Below are 18010 nucleotides of genomic sequence, written 5' to 3'. Positions count from 1 at the left end.
TGATGGCTTGTTTGGAGCAGCGAAACCCTAGAATCCAAAGCTCTGATACCAAATGTTATGGAACCAGCTCACAAAAAAATAGAAAAGATAGATGAACGCCTTAGAAATAAGCCTCTTCGAAGGGGCAACCTCCTTTACATTACACAAATGAACAATTCTTGGATGTTACAAATGACAAGACCTCATTTCTGTATATAGGAGTCTAAGGGGTCATAATATAATCAGAGCCGACATAACAATAATAATCTAAGGGCACACTAATAACAATAGTGGGCTTCTATGGGGCACAATAATAACAATATGGGGACTAAATGGGCACAACAATATAATAAGGGGATTGTACTAATAACAATAAGGGGTTACACTAGTAGTATAGGGACCTAACATATTAGATCAAGAGCTTATGGGGAATCCATCCATATTAATAGAGCAATGTATAGAGGATGTGAGTTACACATAGAGAGAGGCATGTAGAGTGTTGATATGATTTATCAAAGGTGTGAAGTATATGCTCTATAATTTTTAAATGATGAAATAAAAGTTATTTTCCACAGATTGTGAATAGATTTCAACCTTCCTTAGGGTGTGTGCCATGGGAGGCAAGGCCCCCCGTCTTTGGGATACACAGCCCAAAAAGTTTATTTTTTTGTAAGTATTTCCTACACGAGTTGTTTGTTGATCTTTTCCTTTAAATTGTTCATTATTTTCCTAAAGCTATCATTTAATTATGCCTTTACCTTCATTTATCAATGTCTTCGTATTGTTGACGTGTGAAACAAGTGCTTTAATGGAATTCCGACAACATGTGATTCATTTATAAGCAAAGTCTGAACATTGTTAACCCAAGAATCTTGAGAATGCTATAAAAATCCCAAATACCTAAACCTATAACTATAAAGATCATTTAAATTTGATTTATGATTATAGATTTTTGTAGTTTGAATGCTTAGTAGAGATACGAGAGTTGTTTGAATTATTGAGTGAACTAAATAACATTAACCTCAATGTTTAGTCTTAACTCCTAGAAATGACTTAGTAAGCTTGTTTCCTTTCAAATTGAATAGAAGTAGTCTAGATGCTCTAATCCTGCACATATGATGTTTGTATCTCACAAACTCTTGGATTAATAATTTAATGTCTTCAATTTAGGCAATTAAATTACCTAACATGAATAAAATAAATAAATCAATCAATAAAATTGTAAAAGGTAAATCATTTAAGCAACAAATTAAAGCTTAAAACAAAAAATACAGCATGAACAAAAAACTAATTTGAAACTTAATTAAGTAATGAATACCCTTGCACAATGGGCCCACCTGGTTCAGGTTTCGTTGCAAAAAATGTTATAGTACTATCTTACCTCAACAAACACTACTCAAGATTAAAACATATGTAAAACACTAATCATTGTTGTCGTATTAAGTAAACAAAGTACATAGTATATCCAAATGATTTTTGAGATAAAAATCGCTTTGCTACCATGTCAAAGGTAACTCCCGAGCGTGAAATTCATTAATGGGCAATCAAACTTATAGGAAGAAATGACATTTCACTTCATTACCCCAGGATTGTTTCATCTTCTCACAATTTTATTTTAATGAGAGAACTTGCGCTACATAATCCATCAAATTACCAAGGGTTCCAAACGCTATTCACGTGATCTTATTTCATTTCTTGGAGGCATATATCTTTGTTTCAACGAAGATTTTGTTGCTTTGTCACTTACTTTTAAGATTTCAAACTTTATAGTTTCAAAACTCCATTAAGACTTTATCTACATGAAACGTACTTTTGTATTTATTCAGAGCTTGAATACAATAGTTTTATTTTGTTCACGTGTTGACTATATATTTTATTAAAGTATATTATCCGCATTTCATTTCTTTATGTTAATTTCATATTATTTTGAAACTATGATAGATTATAAAATCTTTTTTAATATAATATATAGAGAGAGAAAGAGAGGGGTTCATTTTTTTTAATATTTTTTCTCGAAAATTATCTACTTTTTATCTTATTTTGTTATATGTTGCCATTTTTATTTATATTCTTTTATACAGTGGTTGAATGAAATGAAATTTTTCTAGTTTAATCCATGATTATATAAAATAGTTTGATTCTATGCTTTAATCTTAAAAATAGTTGATGATGATGAGCCTTGTCTTCAAGAGTTGTCAAATCATTAATTTATTTGAGGGAATTCATTTCATAAATATTTTACAGTTTGCAGATTATCTCTTCTAGCGACTAGATACTTTTAGTTAGACTAGAGCAATGAGGATATTGTTTTCCATAGATTGCCTTGGCATTAAATAAACAACTTGAGGAACAACACCCTCGATAGGCTAAATTAGGAGCTTTTAGCCTAGAAAATAATATTTCAATTTAAATAAAGTTGAGCACCTCCCCTCTAAATCGAGGTGTGTTTCCTCTCATTTTTCTCATGGATGGTTTGGGGGAGAAATCCCTTAGCGAGTCTAAAAAATTCTAAAAAAATCTTGTGTTTCTTAATTCGCTTTGGAGGAATAAGTAGAGCAATCTCTTGGAAGATTTTATTGAGTGGATAGTTATCTTTTCTCGATGGATATTGACAAATCTTATTGTGAAGGCCTTCTTGATGTGGATAGACTTATTTTCATGAATGACTATTGGTGAAATTTGATGGTTCAATTTGAGTTTTTTTTCTAGTCTTGTTCAACAATGATGGGGTAAGGGTTATTGAATATTCAACATGGTTTTGCTTGCATTTTTATCTTTTTCTTCTTTGTTAACAAGTTTCTTTGTTAGTTCTCTTGTGGTGACCTAAGTTAAGTTCCCTCCCGTATCATTAAATATAATAAGGCATCTAGTCCAAGCCTCTAGAGTACATGAGTTATCCAAACCTAATCCTTGAGGCTAAATATGCTCCTAGCCTCTTTGAACCTCTCATCAAGCTCATTTAGGATGACCTAAGCTAATCTCGTAAACTTATCCCATCTTTGGAGATTGAAGCACACTAGAGTTGGAGGCCTACAGGGCACAAACTAGTCTTCGTTGGTTCTTGATGCCACATCCATCTCATTTCTCTCCAATTGTGTTGCTCCTTGACTCTAAATGCCTCCAAAAATATATTTCCAAGTTGAGGCATCGATCTTTTATCCTCCATCACCCTTTTCTCTTTAAAATGATTCAAGTCGTTTTATCAAGATTTTAACTTTCCTAGTGATTCCTTGTTGTAACGTTGTCATTAATGTCAAAATTTAAGGGGATTCCCTTTTACATGTCGACTAAGCCAAGGTCCTAAGTTAGCCTAGCAAAGTCAAGGGGAGCACATATCAAGTCAACTTAGAGGTTTAGACCAAAATATGTATAAACAATACATTGGTGAAGTGTATCAGTTTAAGGCAATGCTAAGAAGATATGTAATCCAAGGTGTGAGGAACGTAGCAACGTCTCGAGGAGCAGAGGTGCATATTAGAAGTGTGAGGAAGATCTATGGCAAGGACTAGTTCTATGGCATGAAAGGAGGTTTGAGATGAATGTTTGAAAATTATCCAAAAAACCTCAAATTTATTTATAACATAAAATCTTTGCCAAACCAATGTTTCTACGTCATGCTCATCAGTGAACATAATGCAAGCTTGGTCATTTGTTAATGATCCATCTACCAAACCCTCGACATATCAAAATTTTGTATGCAAGGCATTCTCTACAAATTCTTCGATATTCTCATATCTTATAACTACTTGTCACAAAGGTGTGAAAGCATAGCACCAAATGGCAAAGGCCCTCAACATATTGCTATATCAATGTTTTATCATAAAAGTAGACTTCAAATTTTGCCAATCTCTTGGTACCTAATAAGCCCCTACTAACAAAGATGCTGAAGTATAGCACTTGAAGGCTTAAGGCCCTCAAATTATCACCTATTGATCGTTTAGGTAAAAAGTGTTGACCTTTGATATCCTAATATCTAACAACCCTTCATCGTAGTAGTGCCTAGCCATAACACCTAAAAGCTAAAGGCTTAAAAGTTCTCAACATATCATCATACCAAGACTTTTGATAAGCCTTGAAATTCCTTGATATTCTGATACTCTGAAGTTAAGTCCATCAATAGACAAAAAATTATCATCATCTAATAGAAATTTTTCCACTGATCAAAAAGAACTTGGTTTTGCAATGAATTTTAGTATGTTTTTCTGGTCTTTCGAATATTTCAATATAATGCCAAATTTTAGTGTTTGGCCTCCACACTCTTGACTTCGTCAACAAACAACAACATATGCCCATAGAAGTTGTCCATCATATCACAATATCACCCCACTAGGCTTTTACAAAGCAGAGACCTTTGAAATTCTCCATTATGATGATATCCCAGAGCCCAGGCCCTTTCACTGACAGAGAAGTGACCAACAATTGACAACCAACATTGGGCACTTCTCCTAATATCCTAATATAAGGCCAAATTTTGGAATTATGATTACTGCTACAACAAAAGACAAAAACTCATCAAAAGCAAACAAATACACAGCAGACGACTAAATAAATTTTTTATTCAAATTTTAATGATGATCACCTTTTTACTCAGTAGATTGAAAAAGTTTTTGAACTATGAAATTGCATTCATTTGATAGGATATACAGCGTTGACATGCAAAAACATTTATTAGCACATTTGTCATTACATTAATTAGCAGCAATTAGTAGAGGAATTTTATACTGAGTGATCTTTGAATGCCAATATTCACTCCACAATAACTTTAAAACTGAGTGAGAGAGAACCCTTAGTAGCAATTTAAATAGCTCTATAAAGACAAGAAAGTAAAAGCGCTGTATAAACTCCATGGAAAGCTTGAGAATAACCCCATAACAATTCCATTGACATAGAAAAAATATTAGCCAAATTGTTTTCAAGGTGTCATTCCTTCTCCAATCAATCGGCAACACATTGTAAACTTTTCATTTCATCCACTATATTTTTCAATAAGCACATGTTGAACTTTTAAAAGTTAAGTTTAAACTTTTAGTGGAGTGAATTTTGAACTTTTAGCAAATTTGATCTTCGACGTTTCATCAGACTTCAGATCAATTGTGCTACTCCAATAATTAAAAATTGTCGAGAAGACTTTTCACTTCCCACAATGAAGGGAAATTCTAAGTCTGATGAACGTAGAAAATTACCCTACACTACATTTAAAAAGCTTTTTAAAGTTTTGACATGAAACTTTTGAACTTTAAATATCAAAAAAATAAAAACCTGTTAACCAAAAATAGCTACATTTAAAAAGCTTTTTAAAGTTTTGACATGAAACTTTTGAACTTTAAATATCAAAAAAATAAAAACCTGTTAACCAAAAATAGCTAATTTTTTGTTTCACTTGAAATTTCAGAAAATTGTGTTAAAATCTCAACAGGTTCTAATATCTTATTTGGCATTTGTACGCTGTCAGAACTGTTTTCGTTACACGTAAAAAACTCGAAATAAAATTTTAATTCAATTCAACAGATTGGATATATCCTTAGTGTTGGACATGGATTGCTCCTTAGTTATGTTTCTTAATTATAAATAGAAATTACAATAGTTCACTTGTAAATCAATTTTTATTAAACTTCAGCATTTAGCTGCCTCTAAATTTGCTTTCCGCCAAGAAAATATTTTACAGTTCAAATGGAAGTTAAACATCGCATTTGAGTGTCCCATTAAACATTTTTTACAGAACCCAGATAATACTACAAATTCAAAGACAGTCATACTTTTTATCCTCGCATTACAATGCGCTAAGGAAATTTCATTTCTCAGAACCCTTATCTGCATGCTCGTACAAGTTGAACCAATTCTGATACCAGCTCACTATGTTACACTTTCTGGTCAACGAAATTAATTGTTTCTAATCGCACATTGTTTCTCATTTTCGAAAAATGCTTGAAGAACTTATCTCCAAAGATTTGAAAACTCAATAAACGATCGTAAAGCAAACTAATTTCTTTGATAACATTGGAACCCGTTAATTAAAGAGAACAGGAAGAAAACTTCCGATCACCGTCCCTTTCTGAATCGAGCAAGGCCTATTTGAAAAGCTGGAGTTTATTTACACCACCATGCCTGTGGTGATGTATTATCTTGTTGAAAGGCTTTGATTAAAACAATTTCAGCGCTCAGCGGTTTGAAGGAAATCACACGTGCAAATTGCTGGTGCTGCTGCACTTTTTAGAAGGGTTGCTCATCTAGTAAGGCCTCATTGGTTTATTTGAATTATTTTTCGTTGCAAGAAGCTGTTTCAAATTTCCTTCTCAAATCCAAGAGCCATAATGTATTAAATTTTCAGTTAAAATATTCACGAAATCAAAATAGCAACTAGATAGCCTTTATATACCACCAAATAGTGCTACCACACCTTTATATAGTACCACCATAGTATTAAACAATTGTGTATATACTGCAATCCATATATATTGTAAATTATATACTTCAAAGTGTATTAATTGCAAATAAAAGTATTCAACGTGTATAAATTGAAAATAAAAGAATTCAAAGTGTATAAATTGTAAATAAAAGACTTTAAAGAAAGTGTTCCGGCCAACTGTTTTGTGTTGCATAGGATGGTCATTCCATAACAATCAACAGATGAAATCTGTTTCCGAAAGATAGTAAAACCGCCCAGAAATAGAAAAATAATCCAAGGTATTGTTATACAGATGTAAAATGAAAGAAACCCAAAGAACCATCCGATATTTCCAACCATGAGCAATAGTATTAATTTACAATCACAAAATATGATCCGATAATTTCGTATTTATATCCTAAAACCCAATGGCCAGGCGAATTAAATATCTCCACTTACATTTGAAGATACATTATTGAACTTTCAGGGGGAATGGACAATAGAAACAAGCCATCAAGCCTTGCTTTTATAAATAAATCCAAGTACTACGAAAAAAATAGGCCCAGAAATGGATTTGAATAATTCTTACGAATAAATAGTGCCCGTGCACTACAATGGCATAAACAAGGAAGCTTATGCCATTTCACAACGTCATTTTTCCTCCTGCATTCAACCCGCTTTCTGTATCCAGCTAAAGATACATGACAAAAATACAGATTCATGAGTTCGCAAAATCTTTCACACTGCACTTTGACATTGCCACACATCAGAGACATCTACATTTCTCTGCTAAATAGCAGACTATAATACAATAATTAAAACTATGGAAAACCCATTTGACCCCATGGGCCACATGGATCGATGGGCAAAACTCTTCACATTGAAAAAATACATAGCTGCCTTACAGAAAACCATCTAGAAATGAATGACTACATGAAAGAATGAACAACAAGACACCCAACTAAGTAGTCCAGTCAAACAACCTTAATCCAATAATGAACCAATAGTAGAAATTCATGCATCTCTACAAGCCCAAAGATAATTTCAATAAGGCACTAATACATTTATGAAGACAAAATTGACTGCAATGCCATTTGTTGCTGAGGTTGCAAGGAAGACCATGTAGAAGCAAGAGCTGATGGGGAAAGCGTTTGCTGCAATTGTCTTAAGAGATTAACCATCCGCGCAATAGTCTGATCCGTTGCAAGGTCTTTGCCAGCACATAAAACCTGCAATTTTACATATAAATTTCATTGAGACTATTAAAAACACACGCAGTTAGAAATGCATGTTTTCTATACATGATCTTCATTTTAAAAAAACTACAACGATGATAGAACAGAAGGCATGAAGGAATATATCACAGTTTGGTATTAAAAAAGCAATCTACCAAAGCATACATCTCTACTGCTTTCATTTCGATATATAAAATAGATGAAAGGGATCCAAACTTAAAGGCTCTATACAATCTGGAAGGCATTATCCTACTGGTCTACAGGCTTGCAAGGCCTCAAGGGCCAACAAGGAATAAAAATGCACAGATAACCATAAAACATGAAATGACATACTCAGAAGTTAATATGATATTGAGCCATAGACGAGTGACTTAATTCTATATGATATTTCATATTCAGAAGTATTGTGCAGATTATTTAAGAGTACGTACATCGCATAAGAAACAAAAGCCCATTGCATAAATTAATAAAGAAATTAATATAGATATCGTCCATATCCACCTTCTCATCTTCTTAGCAGTGGGATGTTACCAATGAGATCCAATTTCTGGACATCAGCAAGTGTGTTCTGGATACCATCCAGTCCATTGCATATGTATACGTTGCTTGAACATATAAAGAACATGATACAAAAAAAATGTATAATCTAATCAAACTGCAAATGCTGAAGGTGGCTGGCACAGGTGTGGAATAAAAGATGAAACTCTAGCCTCTTCCAATTTCCCTATAGATAAGCGTGTGGAATTTAACACCTTCCCATTAATAGTTTCACCTGAAATCACTATGCTGACAGGTCTCAGTGCAAGTCACATGACCTGCATTTATATTATAATTATGTCATTGAGTTACAGTCACTTCAACCAAAACTTCTGCTTACACCAACTGAATGTTTAGTATTAGGAAATGACATGTTTTCACTATTCAGTTAGGATGTTTATCATTAACAACAGATTCCTGTATTCACAAATAGGCATTAACTGCAGACCGAGCAATGGAAAGGGTTGCAGATAGTTCACAATATCTATATGGCAAGCAATGAATCCTATAAACCATTTCCAATCAATCAGGACAGATTTCCAGTTTCAAGACAACCCAGCAGCTGGAAATACATTCCAACACATTTCCTGGATGCCAAAAAAACCTCTACTTTGAAACACGTAAGCCATTCTGGACTCCATAAGCAGCTTAAAAGTTCTGGACAGTTTCCATAACCAATTAAAGAGCCTCTCTATGTTGAAAATGTAGCAAAGGAAGGTCTTCTGGTTTGTGCTTTGGCCAATAAAGACTTTGACTTGTCTTTCTCTACACCCAGCAGCTGGAAATACATTCCAACACATTTCCTGGATGCCAAAAAAAGCTCTACTTTGAAACAACTAAGCCATTCTGGACACAATTTCCATAAGCAGCTTAAAAGTTCTGGACACTTTCCATAACCAACTAAAGAGCCTCTCTATGCTGAAAATGTAGCAAAGGAAGGTCTTCTGGCTTGGGCTTTAGCCACCAATAAAGACTTTGACTAGTCTTTCTCTAGCATGCATGCGAAATCTTGAGATAGACTTAGGTATGAGGAGTAGATTTTCAGTTCACTGGAATGGTCATCAATAGACTACATGCGTAGTGTTGGAGCTTCAGTTCATTGGAGTCTTCTTCAGTTAGACTAGAGGATGAGGTGGCAGAGACAAGTCCAGTTAGGACAAGTTAAAACTGCAGTGACAAGTTCAGTTAGAGGACAAGTTAAGACTTCAGAGAGTCAGAGACAAGTGAAGAGAGGACAACTTAAGTCCTCAGTTCACGACTAGAGGAAATCAAGGAGCAACTCGAGGCAGGTAATTAAAAGCTATTACAAGTGTAACTGAGACTTGCTCCAGTTAACTGGCAAAAGGAACTCGTTGCACTTGTGTGAACACAAATTCGAACTTGGCCTCCTTGCATGAATCGAAGATCTATTAAGGCAAGAGAAGGATGAAGGCACAGATTGATGATTCTTTATTGTTGGCAGAGCGCATTGGTTGAGGAGCGAAGATTAGAATTCGAAGAGTAGAAGCCGAGCCTAGTTTCAGCAGGAAACAATTGTGTGTGCAGGCCGAGATCAAGAGGCAGGGCCGAGAGCATCTTCTCAAGGCCGAGAGCAGTGATCCAGGAGCAGGCCGAGAGCAATTGTGGAGCTGAGATTAATTTCTCAGAGGCTATTTGCTGGCTGCAGTAGCAGCATACTGAATTTGTAAAAGATCTATTTGCTCAAAGAACAATCAATAAAAGCCCACAACAAAGAAAGTAGGTTTTCCCATTTGGGTTTCTTGGGTAAAACACTGGTGTCAAATTTATGTGTGTGCATGTGTTTTTATCTCAAGTATTTTCCACTGCATGTTGAATGTCGAGAAACTATGTATCTTGGTAAAAGTTAAACTTGATTTCAGTTTTCAGTTGCCTTGATTTTTTCAGTAAATTCATCCAAATAGTTGCAGAGTTTCAAGAAAATTAACACTCATCAGTTCTAGTATTACACCTTTTTTATATATCATTTACATTTCCATTTAAAAATTAAGGATAATTATAATCTAAACCTAACCTGCTCCCACTAACAACACCCTAATTGTACCAACCTTAAACAACATATAAACTAGCAAGACATCAAAAATTAAAACACGATGAAAACAAAAACAGCAAAAAGTGAGAACAAAAGTAGCAAACACCATGAACAATAAACATTGAGTGATTTCTTGATGCATTATTAAGAGGGCAAAATTTTCTCGAAGGAGAGCACTTTTCTCAGAAAATTTCTTGCAAGAGATATTCAAGGAGCACTGAGATTATAACATTTGAATTTTTTACTAGCAATGGTCCGTGGATTTCACTGTTCAGATGACAGTCAGCTGAAAAACATCTCCAATCTATGATCTGCCAGTTTTCAAAGGAGTATGAGGAACCGGTTAATAAATATGAGTGCCTGTAGCAAGAAATTTACAAATTTATACTTGAATATTGGTTCTTGAAATCAACATTATGCCATCAGCAGGGCCTTGATTTGATCAATGGTTAAGTAGGGATGGTGATATTCCCCCAACTAAAGTTCAAATCCCCAAGAGACACATCTCACCCATTCTGAGAGCATAGTCACCATAGGCATTCAGATTCGGAATCAGATTTAATATGATTCAAAAAAAAGCACTGTAAACATCCAGTTCAAAAGAAGATTACAAAAGCAAGAGGATGTTAAGGCACCCAACGAGGTCCAGGTTTAACCTAGGACACACTCCTGCCTGTGCTCATGTTTGTTGTACACCAAAACTTGCAACGCAGTTCGGACCAGGTGTAAGCCCTGGGAAAAAAATCACTGTAAACAAAGAAGATTACAAAATCTAGATAGTTAAGCATATATTACAGCCATTCTTCATAGAAACTTGAGAGTCAACTCTGAAATTATAGTGAGGCCCAATTTCTGGACAAGACTTTTACAAAAGGCACGTTTACTAATAAAGAACGCATGTTGTAAGACTTATTTGTAAATCCAAAAGGGTGTGATTATTGAGGTTCCATCACAAAGTCACATAATTAAATATGAACAAAGATGATGAAGTTGATTTATGTCAGGATCATTATTTGCAACAACTATGGAGATAACAAGCAAAAGTAGACACAAAGCAGCACTTGTGGTATACCAAAAGCAGGAGAATGTTACGGCACCCAACGAAGTCCAAGTTTAACCTAGGACACACTCCTGCCTGTGCTCATGTTTATTGTAGACCAATACTTGCAACGCAGTTCAGGCCAGGTGTAAGCCCTGGGAAAATTTGCTGGAATTGATACCCCCAGTTGCATCAGCTTAGCTTAAGGCCTGCTTTCACAAGTCCAGATGCTTGTGCACTTATGTTTACCAGAAGCATGCAACCAAAAGAGGTACATAAATAACGAGTTGTCTTTTGTGCAACTTTTTGGAAGTTTTTCCGGTGGGTTTTTCTGGTCTAATTTCTCTAAAATCCGGCCGGAATTTATTGAAATCACAAGCTTGATCATTATTTGCAACAACTATGGAGATAACAAGCAAAAGTAGACACAAAGCAGCACTTGTGGTATACCAAAAGCAGGAGAATGTTACGGCACCCAACGAAGTCCAAGTTTAACCTAGGACACACTCCTGCCTGTGCTCATGTTTATTGTAGACCAATACTTGCAACGCAGTTCAGGCCAGGTGTAAGCCCTGGGAAAATTTGCTGGAATTGATACCCCCAGTTGCATCAGCTTAGCTTAAGGCCTGCTTTCACAAGTCCAGATGCTTGTGCACTTATGTTTACCAGAAGCATGCAACCAAAAGAGGTACATAAATAACGAGTTGTCTTTTGTGCAACTTTTTGGAAGTTTTTCCGGTGGGTTTTTCTGGTCTAATTTCTCTAAAATCCAGCCGGAATTTATTGAAATCACAAGCTTGATGGGTAACCCCTACACATTTGAAGTGCCCTAGGGGTTTTTCTGTTTCACGGTGCTGAATCCATATATGCAGTCAAAAAACCAGTTTAGATAACACAAATCAAGATTTCACCTCAAATTTTTCCGCCGGATTCCAACACCACAAAGTCCAAAAAGTCCCACTAAAGATGGAAAAAAAAATTGCTGGGAATGTGTACATCCAACTGGAATTTCTTCAAATGTAGCATACTATACTATTACGAGAAACTGAAGCAAGCAATCATGGAAACTCCAGTACGCTTAAAATTGCCTCATAATAAACTAATAACCACTTTTATAGAGGGTTATGACTATAGCGGAATAAAAAATGGTTGGGAATAAACAGGTTTGATTTTGGGCTGGTGAACCCCAGGGTTCTGGCAACCATACCCTCAAGTGGCGGGGGGTCTAAATCCACAGATCAATACACCATATCACTCTCTGAACTCAACATCCAATGAACCATTGATCCCGACACCTTACAAATTGAAATAATTGATGATGATAAACATGGATGGGAATGCTTTATATTGTTCACTGACCAATATCAGAGAACGTGAAGAGTCAATATCACTTCATAACCATTATGATTTTGGGCTTGATGCAACTCATAGTGGCCATGTGCTTGACAACTATGCACATACCTTTTGCTTTAGTACTATTTTCAAAATGTGTAATTCATGTTTTGTGATTTTAGGAATTTTTTTATCCTTACGGTACTATGAAGGATGATATACTTTTAATATTACTCTAAAGAATGAGAGGAATTAAAATAGAGCGAGGTAGAGAAGGACTCTCCTCCCTTCCTTGTAGTCCTTGTCCCAAACCCTATTAGGATTTCATCCACATGAAGACAAAATTGTGGATGATTGTGGATGACTAAATGTGGGAGGTGATGTGTTGGGGTCATAGAGATGAAGTGAGGTATATCTGGCAAATACACTCGAGATCAACTTAGATCTAACCCTTTCTTGTGGCAACTGGATCTGATTCCCAACTTGTGCGATAGTGCCTAGTGCTTCTCCGTTTTGTGCTTACTTGAAATCTATCTATTCTAGCGTATGCTTCAAGAGGGGACGACCTGCTAGAGTGTTCCGTGGGTTGCAGCCAGATTATGGTGTGAGAGTTGTTGATTTGTACTAGAACTGGCTTGGCTTCTAGTTGGGGTTTATATTCCCTTAATGGTGCAACTCATGGTAGGGCTTTGGCGCATAGGATAATGGTCGTGACCTAATATTAAAATCACCTCTAGAGGATCTTAGTCATGGGATTGCTCAAAGGACCGCGAACTATTATTTTGCACTGTAATAGTAGCCCAATGTTGTGGCCTAGCTAAGGCTTCATTGCCACTTCATGGTATATCCAAGAATGCAATGTGTCTCAGCATGTTAGATCAATTGGTTATGGAGGAAATAGTCAAAGGCTTGGCGATAAATGGAGAATCTCCCACCATATAGTGAAACACTTGATCGTGACAACAGCTACGTTAACAAAGACTTTTAATGGCCAACGGTCGAATTTAGAGGATCTGAAATATGTATGTATCCATCGTAGGACAAGTAATGGTATATTGAATGATGTATATAGAATTGATATGAGATGATTACAATGAGGGTGAGGGCCTACTTATATACCCTAGGTAGGTACCTCTTCACCAACGCTTATGTCCTACCTTTTCATTACTTATTATTACTTAGTTAATTACTTAGTTAATTAATTATTACTCATTATTATTATATTTATATTTACATTTATTATTTGTATATGAATTATATTCATAACACAAGATCATAATGTTTGAAATTGAGTTTCAAAAGATGCTCAATAAATTTCTCGTACCAAGCTCGTGGTGCTTGTTGAGGCCATACAAGGAGGATTTGACAAGCTTGCATACTTCGTGTTCTTGACCCTTCATAACAAATCCTTTTGGTTGGGGCATAAAAACATTCTCTTTCAAATCTCCATTCAAGAAAGCAGTTTTTACATCCATTTCATGGACTTTCCAACCGTTTTGAGCTGCCAAGGCAAAAAGTGTCCAGATGGTACCCCCTTTTTGCTATGGGGGCAAGTGTCTCTTCATAATCGACTCCTTCCTTTTGCGCAATACCATTTTCCACAAGCTTGGCTTAATGCTTGTCAAGTGAACCATCTGTTTTAAACTTGTTCTTAAAAACTCACTTGCAGCCTATTGGTTTGGTTCCCAAAGGAGGATCAATCAACTTCCAAGTGTCCTTCTTTATCAAAGCATCATATTCTTTTGCATCACTTCTTTCCATTCATCATGAGAAGTGTCTTCTTTGAAGGAAGTTGGTTTGAAATTTGTAGACAAATTTAGTTCACAATCAGAAGTAACATCCATATCAACAGGTGAATCAAAATCGTCTACATCACCTCCATTCTCTCTAACAGAGCTTCTTGACCCAATCTTTCCAACCTAAACAAGGCGCACACTTTCAAGTGTCTTTGTCAGCGATTCTGGATAACATTTTTGAGATGGTCAGGCTGCTCAATTGACTGAGATGGGACTGAATCAAGATTTAGCCTCCCAATTCTCTCAATCACATCACTTAAAGTGTCTTCTTAATCAGTGGTTGGAGCTTCATGAGGGGAAGAGTGCTTCAGAAGGAGATTGCACAAATTGATCCAATATAGGAACCCCCCTTCAAGATGTGGAATCTCGTTATCAAACTCTTGAAAAGACTTTGCATGCTCGAATTTTTCCAAGTGATCAAGCTTCCACTTGACAACATTATCAGCGTTAAAAGATTCAAGAAAGATCACTTCTCTAAATATTATATGTAGGAATTTACAGGATAAGTTCCTCAAACAGAACACCAAAGGACACCGCTTACAAAAAGATCACAGATCAATACACCAGTATTGTTGACGTGGTTAAAACCCTCAAAGAGGGAAACAGTGCACGGCCTGAGCCAATGCGGCCACTTCAGGCAATTTATTAATAAAAGAATGAAAATTTACATGAGCTTCTCTCATGAACGGTTACCCTACAAATGACCCTCCATGCTCTTTAAATAGAGATCATGGACCAATCAAGTGTTAAGTCATGGATCAAGTGTCGATAATACCAAGGAGAGAATGAACCGTCGGATCACTGCATATCGTGACCGTCGGATTGTAAGTTACAAAAGTACATAGTAAAGAAACACACTTTACCTAACTCTACACTAAACCAAGTTATACTTAGCTATTTCCTATGTCGGAATATCCTAACATCCCCCCTTAAGAACAACTTGGAATAGGATTGAAGGATGTACAAATATGACACAATAGGAGAAGGAAAGAGGCATTAGAGTCTATCCCCCCTTAGTGACAACTTCCTGAACTCCAACCATAAATCGAAGTTTAGTAAACTTCGCCTCTATGAGAGCCTTGTAAATATGTCTGCAACTTGATCATCTATTGAACAATATTGCACTTCAAGAACGTGGTCGTGAATGAGCTTTCCGATAAAGTGCATGTGCAATTCAATATGTTTGTTGCACTCATGTTGGACTGGATCTTTGCATAGTAGAATGGCACTTTGATTATCACACCAAACTGTAGTCGAATGCTGCTGCTGAAAGCCAAACTCTGACAGAATCTGACGAAGCCACAAGGCTTCCTTACTAGCTTTTACAGCACCACGATACTCTACTTCTGCTGAAGAAGGAGAAATGGCACTTTGTTTCTTGCAAGCCCATGTAATAGGTCCTGAACAAATAGTGAACACATAACCTGCAGCAGACTCTCGATCATCAGAGTCACCGGCCCAATCAGAATCAGTAAAACCAACCAATAGAGGTGCTTCTGCACTGTAATGAATCTCAAACTAAACTGTACCTCGAACATAACGAAGTATTCTTTTTGTTGCTTTTCAATGACTTTCATGTGGGTTTTGCATAAACCGAGCAATAAGGCCAATAGCAAAGGAAAGGTCAGGACGAGTATGTGTCAGATACAAAAGTTTTCCTAGAAGTTGACAGTATAAGGTAGCAGCAACTTCAGGGAAGTACAAGTGACTGAAAGTTTGGCTCCAGACTGAAATTTTGGCTTACAGTCTTCCATGTGAAGGTGTAGAAGATCACATGCATACTTGGATTGGGAAAGGGAAATACCTTCCTTGGATTGCAAGACTTGAAGACCAAGAAAATAATGCAAGTGTCCTAAGTCTGTCATTTCAAACTTCTTTTTAAGGTTGGACTTCACATGGTTTACAAGGTTGGGATCACTACCAGTAAGGATAAGATCATCAACATAAAAAACAAGAATGATAAGAGACTTGCCGACTTTCTTGGTGTAGACAGTATTGTCAGAATGACATCTAGAAAATCCAATTTCTAAAATAAAGCTATCCATTTTGGCATACCAAGCCCGAGGGGCTTGCTTGAGACCATAAAAGGATTTCTTAAGCCAACATACAAGGCTAGAGTCTGTTTGTATAAAGCCAGTAGGTTGTTCCATAAAGATTTATTCATGCAAGTCCCCATGCAAGAAGGCAGATTTAACATCCATCTAATGGACTTTCCATTTGAAAAAGGCAACAAGGGAAAGAACAAGGCGGATAGAATTCATTTTGGCAACAGGGGAGAAGGTTTCAATGTAGTCAACGCCTTCAACTTGTAAAAAACCCTTAGCAACAAGACGAGCTTTATGTTTATCGACTTTTCCATCTAGTCCATACTTGGTTCTGTAAACCCATTTGCATCTAACAAGTTTTCGTCCCTTTGGAAGGGGAACAAGATCCCATGTATCATTTGCCAATAATGAACGATATTCTTCATTCATAGTTGCGTCCCAATTTGGATGGCCTGAAGCTTCTGCAAAGGTGTCAGGATCATAATTAGTTGAAGCATGAGCTAGTAAAGAAGAGGGTCTATCGAACTAAGAACGTGTACGTCGATGATATGTAGGATCACCAGCAAGAGCACCTGCTGCATCCCGAGTAGCACAGAACCATTTTGGAAGCTGACGAGCTAAAGGAGGATCCTGAGAAGGTGGGGGAGGATTGTCATCCTCGTTGTCATCATCTGAAGAAGAAATATTTTCAGAAGTAGAAGGGATAGAGAGAGGTAGCATATCCGTCGAACTAGGCTCGAAGGCCGATATATTTTCATAATACTTTACATCTCTTCTAATGATAACATTTTTGGACTTAAGTGGAATAACTCTGTATCCTTTGACATTTTCAGAATATCCAACAAAAATACATTTTTCACTCTTAGTTTCTAAAGCTTTATGTTTCTCATCTGGAATATAGGCCCATGCTTCACTTCCAGAAACACAAAAGTGACTTACATCTGGTTTAATTGAGCTCCATGCTTCTTCTGGAGTGATATTATTTAAAACCTTAGTAGGAGTGTGATTTATTATGTAATTTGCAAAGTTAATTGCTTCTGCCCAAACATTAAGACTAAATCCTTTAAACTGAAGCATACAATTAGACATTTCCTTTAATGGTGTGATTCTTCCTTTTAGCTACACCATTTTGTTGTGGAGTATATGGAACAATATGTTGCATTTGAATTCCATTCTCAGTGCAAAAGTTGATGAATTTGTTGTTAACATATTCTCCGCCATTATCAGATCTTAGCTTAAGAATTTGATGTCCAGATTGTTTTTCAACAAAGGCCTTAAAGGCCAAGAACATGTTAAATACTTCCTCTTGAGTTTTAAGAAGTATACCCAAGTGCGTCTGGAGAAATCATCAATGAAAGTTAAGAAATACTTGTAGCCAGAGAATGAAGCAACTGGAAGTGGACCACATAAATCACTACGCACAAGCTATAAAGGGGTTGAGGCGTGCCAAGAGGCACGTTTTTCAAAACTATCCCGATGATGTTTTCCACGTACACATTCGAAACAAACACCATCTCTGCAAGATACCATTGGAAGACCTGTCACCATATTTTCTTTACATAGATTCTAAAGGGAGCGATAGTTTAAGTGACCAAATTGTTCATGCCAAGGT

General features: G+C 36.2%; 1 protein-coding gene across 1 annotated transcript in view; it reads right to left on the bottom strand.

The window, feature by feature from the left end:
* Positions 1–6857: 6857 nt before the first annotated feature.
* LOC149185618 (uncharacterized) overlaps positions 6858–18010 on the bottom strand; it is a gene marked incomplete at its 5' end in the record, with an annotated part of 28016 nt that continues 16863 nt past the window's right edge. Inside the window, one exon of the mRNA XM_089409098.1 lies at positions 6858–7593. Within this exon, the coding sequence (XP_089265224.1) occupies positions 7429–7593 (165 nt within the window). The remainder of the gene's footprint in view (positions 7594–18010) is intronic.

Source organism: Pinus tabuliformis, chromosome 3_1, assembly GCF_031772625.1.
Source record: "Pinus tabuliformis cultivar Carrire ecotype Pingquan chromosome 3_1, CPIR1, whole genome shotgun sequence".
NCBI lineage: Eukaryota > Viridiplantae > Streptophyta > Pinopsida > Pinales > Pinaceae > Pinus > Pinus tabuliformis.
Note: the sequence above shows the minus strand (reverse complement) of the source record. Positions and strands in the feature narration are given on the sequence as shown.